At 35.9% G+C, this 5,033-nt stretch overlaps 1 protein-coding gene across 1 annotated transcript; it reads left to right on the top strand.

Annotated features, from left to right (window-relative positions):
* Positions 1-783: 783 nt before the first annotated feature.
* Positions 784-3,766, top strand: MYF6 (myogenic factor 6). Its single transcript, XM_018552910.1, has 3 exons — positions 784-1,293; positions 3,185-3,275; positions 3,633-3,766. The coding sequence occupies exons 1-3, from the start codon at positions 784-786 to the stop codon at positions 3,764-3,766; spliced, it is 735 nt and encodes a 244-aa protein (XP_018408412.1).
* The last annotated feature ends 1,267 nt before the right edge of the window (positions 3,767-5,033 follow it).

Genomic DNA, 5,033 nt, shown 5'->3' with positions numbered 1-5,033 from the left:
CAGAGCATTACATTCAGGACCACTTTATAGGACGAGTGAAGTGGCATACGTTTGTAAAAAAAAAATAGGTAAATAAAAACTGTACAAGGCTATGTTAATTAAAAATGTCATACATCTAAAAATATATTCCTTGCAGGCAAGGCTTAAGAAATCCAGGCATCAGGCTCCACTATGTCATCCCTGTGGTACCCATTTTGTTGTCAAACTTGTTTTGCGCTTCGCACATGGGGCACATTCGACAAAAAACACATGGCTCATTGCTGTCTATCTAAGTAGCTTTGACTGCTCTTATGAGACCTGTATGCAGTGCACAGATTAGGAAAAAACTATATGACATTTTTAAATCCACCAACCCAGGGGTGCAGGACTAGGCCTGGCACTTTGTTCTGTCAGGCCTCTCTCACAGGAACTGAAAATATATATTACATAAAAAATTATTTTAGCATTTTATTGTTTTGAGTAGGTAGATAAAAGCCTCTCAGAGTAATTATTTTTAGAAAGTTAATGTAATCCCTGAATATAGCCATTTCCATCTTATTCATGGTTAACCTTGAAGGGGAATTTCAAATCCATAGCTGTTACAGCTGAGAGGACTACACCCAGGAGACTCTTGAAATCAGTTTTGAAGGGTGATGCACTGCGACAGATAAAAGTTGGATAGAGTTTCAGTAGCTATATAAAGACTGAGACTTATGTCACTGTACTAATTAAATTCCTTAGGGCTGTGCTGTTTTCAGCACAAGTTTCCAACCAGGCAGCCTCAGTAATCAAGGGCAAAGCATAATGATGGACCTTTTTGAAACCAATTCCTATTTCTTTTATTTTGAAGGAGATAATGGAGCCCTACAACAACTGGAAATGACAGATGGCTCTCCTTTGTATCCAGGTAGTGATGGCACGTTGTCCCCTTGTCAGGATCAGATACCTGGAGACGGTGGAAGTGACAGCAGTGGAGAGGAACATGTATTAGCCCCACCTGGCCTACAAACGCACTGTCCTGGGCAGTGTTTGATCTGGGCTTGTAAGACATGCAAGCGGAAGTCAGCTCCAACAGACAGGAGGAAAGCAGCTACTTTGAGGGAAAGGAGAAGATTAAAGAAAATTAATGAAGCATTTGAGGCTCTGAAAAGAAGGACAGTTTCCAACCCCAACCAGAGACTCCCAAAAGTTGAAATCCTACGCAGTGCAATAAATTATATAGAGAGGCTTCAGGATCTACTGCACAGCTTGGATCAACAGGACAAGCCCCAGAAAGAAGATGAGCCTTTCCCATACAACCCCAAAGATGTCAGTGTAAGCAATCGAGTGTGTTTGGTGTCAGCATTACTCATAGTTCTGAAGTAGCTTTAAAGACATTTAACTGATAAAGGCAAAATCCAGACATCATTTAAACATAGAAGGCATGAGGTTATGATGAATAGATTAAACATGGAGACCTGAAGTACAGTCTTCAGCACAGCATGTTCAACTCAAATAAAAGAGTATGCAGATACGTAGAGTAACCTTGTAAAGGGCTGCATTAACCCAACTGCTCTACATTTATCCAACAGCAAAAATGTCCACGCAGTTTTTTAACACTTAAATATTTAGCCTCTGATATTGTTGAAAGAAAGTACGGTAACTCTGATTAAAAAAAAAGTGATTCAGCTGCAAAATGGTCTAATAAGTTATAGTCTCCATGCACTATGGAACAGATTGTGGACTCAGTTAATTGAAATTCTTAAACTTGCTGGCAGCTGTACTGAAGAAGTAAGAGGGTCACATGTAGCCCAGCAAACACCAGTTACATAATGTGCTATGAAGTATAGCAAAAAGCAATAAAATAATGAATTAACCAGGATAACAACATGTACAATCATCGATAGGTCTAGGAAAAACACGTTAAACCTGTTTCAACAAGAAAACAATGAACAGACAGCAAAAAATACAACTCTAAAAAAAAAAAGTTCTAAAAACTGAAATGCTTACAAATAAAATGTAGTATTGTACCATGAAAGAGAAGTGCATGTTAACGCTCATCACTTTTTCAGCCAAGAATGTAAGTGTTGCTGCAGCTGTCTTGAAAACGTATGTCAAGCCTGTCAATTGTAGCACAAATAGCCAAAAGAACAGTGCACAGAGTGTCCTAGAGCCAGACCGTAACATTTTGTTTGAGATCAGTATACAGAATTCTCCATTAAAAATCCTCTTTTTTGCTACTAAGGTCTATGAATTGCAGTATTACTAATAAATATATTTCTGTGTAAACTAGTGAAAAAACTTTAATTTGGAGAGAACATTTAAATGCATATTGTGATGATGTAATACTGCAGGATAGCTATAAGCAAAAAGAACAAACAATTCAAGCATATATGAACCCCATGGGGTTTACAATGACTATCATATGTATTAAAATTTAAAACCTAAAAGTGATATAACCAGTTCTGTGCTTGCAAGTTAATAGAAATACATTAGATATGTGCAAGATGTGGGATGAATTCATATTATTCAAATTATTTATATTATGGACTTTTTAAACCATGCAAATCAGTCAGAAAGAATGTTGGCCAGTCTTAGGAAAATGTTACAGATGAAGCAGTCAAGATTTGACTGTTTCAGCAACAATCTTTTATTTCTGTGGGAATCTATGAATCAGTTGAAACAAAATAAAACTTGTGCCATCTGAAATCTGTAGAAATTGTGCCTGGAAATATCAGTTAGATGGACCTGTAAATGATTGGTGCACTGCACAGGCACTTTGCCAAAGAACGGATCTGCAATCCATCTGGGAAATAAGTAACAATAATAAAAATCTAATCATATAATAAAAATAACAGCAGTAACAATATGAACAGTCCAGAAAAGAAGTCTATGGTTATATGGCGCTTTGTAACTCTTTGGAGATTAGGGAACATCTGATATTTTGCCAGATGAAAGATAATGTTTTGTATGACTACTAGCATTACAAGCAGCATTTGAAATACACCAAACAATAAAAAATGATAATTTAAAATTAGACTCTCAGGATTAGTAAAAAAAAATACTAACTAGTGTTCATAGGAGATTTACTTTTATTGTCAAGAAACATAGCATTTAGTAACTCGCTGTATTGTACCAGAATGAAACGCAAGAATAGGGACAGCAGAGAATAGTATGGTATGACTTACATGTATATATATATTGTAACATTTATTATTATTCTCAGATCCAGAGAGAAGATTTCCTTAGTAGCTGCCATAGTGACTGGCACAAAATTCCGAATCATTCCACAATCTCAGACGTCAACCTTAAAGAAGGTAAATCCAAACATTCTGCTTGGTCTTATGCTGTGATGATGTACAAGATAGTCAGTCATACAGTTCACGTCACTCCCTCTTCCCATTTTGGTGTCAAGCATTTCCAACAATCGATGGGATTAAAAACGACACTTTACTGTTATTTAAAGGGCAATGTTAATATTAAAGTACTACAGGCAAAACATTTAAAGGCCAAAATTTAAAGCCTATAAAATGTCCCCCAGCTTTAGTTCATCTCCTGTTGCAAAGCACTAACATGTTGTAGATATAAACTAGCACTTGATTTTCACAAGCTCAATTAGCTATAAGGAAGCTCGGTTGTAGCATCTGTCACTTGCATTGACATTTGTTTTTCAGAAGGATCTATTCATGAGTCCTCAGCTTCCAGCAGTCTCCAGTGTCTCTCTTCCATAGTGGACAGTATATCAACTGAAGAGCCGAAGCTCCCATGCACTATTCAAGAACTGGTCGACAACAGTAACCCCATATGATAGAATCTGCATGTTGGCAAGCATAAAGAGTCAACTGTGTTGTTAAGTAGACACTACTTGCAATAACAAAGTGGGCTTTCATCCCTGCTTATAAAGGCAAAATGCATTGTTCAAAGCACCCAATCAGCAACGATCTTTCATTGCTGTAACTGAAAAGGTGAAATTTGATTGGTTGCTCTGAGTTAGTGCATTCAGCAGATCATCATTGCTCTCTGTACTGCCTCATTAAATAAGCCTGATGATGTTCCCCGAGTAGATATAAAAGGTGTAAATATTAAGTAATGCTTAAAAGATGTTTGCATTATTGAAAGCAAAGATCTAGGTCTGAAATTATTCTGGAGAAAAAAATAAACATTTCCTTCACATTCAGCACAAATTCATTCCTATCTTTGCATTGTGCAAAGACAGTTTTATATTCTTATTAACGTATCGGAAAATTCCCCTGCTTGTTTTGCTTTATGTCTTTCTTCAGAGAAGCAATTACATTGTTAAGTCAATTATGCATAAAAGTTGTGTGTAAATATAAAAATAATATATATATATTCAGTTGAGTAATAGCAGTGTGTTTACAGTTTGCCGATCTCTGAAATGTTGTTTGGCCCATTTAGAAATATTGCAGGTAAACCTTGTGATTTTTCTGAACTATTCCTGTAAATGTATCAGATGGTTAGCACATTTTGTGGTCAGGAGCAAACGCTGCTCATTTACAACATAAGCCAGCTACTAAATATGCAAACACGGAGATATTAGGTTACTGAAGGATTCAGCTGTGGGGCTAAGTCATTCTGTTCAGAATCAAACACATATATTTCTTCTTTTGTCACATATTATGTTAAGTTTTGCTGAAATAAACCTATCTGTTTTTCAATTTAAAATGAACAAAGGGTAAAACTCTAGAGGTATTTTTTTATTATTGTTGATATAACACATGCTTATTGAAGTTGATTGATTCACAGTGTAGTTCAGTTAGCCTAATGAAATATATGAAGCTATGTTTATTATTTAAGGAAGACGGTCATGCAGAAGAATAAAAAAAAAGGATAAAGGCTGAGCAACAGTAACTTATAAAAGTGATCAATCTCTGATCTTTAAGTAATCAGCCCCATTGAGAAACATTGTATTTATTACTGTGTTGCAATGTCAGATTGTATCATTGTGTTGATTACAGCAGAACCTCAGGCAAACTGCTTAATATACAGATTAAATACATACTGTATCAGGGAGCTGTTTTACCTACCAAAGGCATTCTTTTTCTGTTTAATCAGGT

The sequence above is a fragment of the Nanorana parkeri genome, unplaced genomic scaffold (genome assembly GCF_000935625.1).
Source record: "Nanorana parkeri isolate BGI_ZX_2015 unplaced genomic scaffold, ASM93562v1 scaffold101, whole genome shotgun sequence".
Lineage (NCBI taxonomy): Eukaryota > Metazoa > Chordata > Amphibia > Anura > Dicroglossidae > Nanorana > Nanorana parkeri.
The sequence above is the reverse complement of the archived record's forward strand: the minus strand, read 5'-3'. Positions and strand labels throughout refer to the sequence as shown.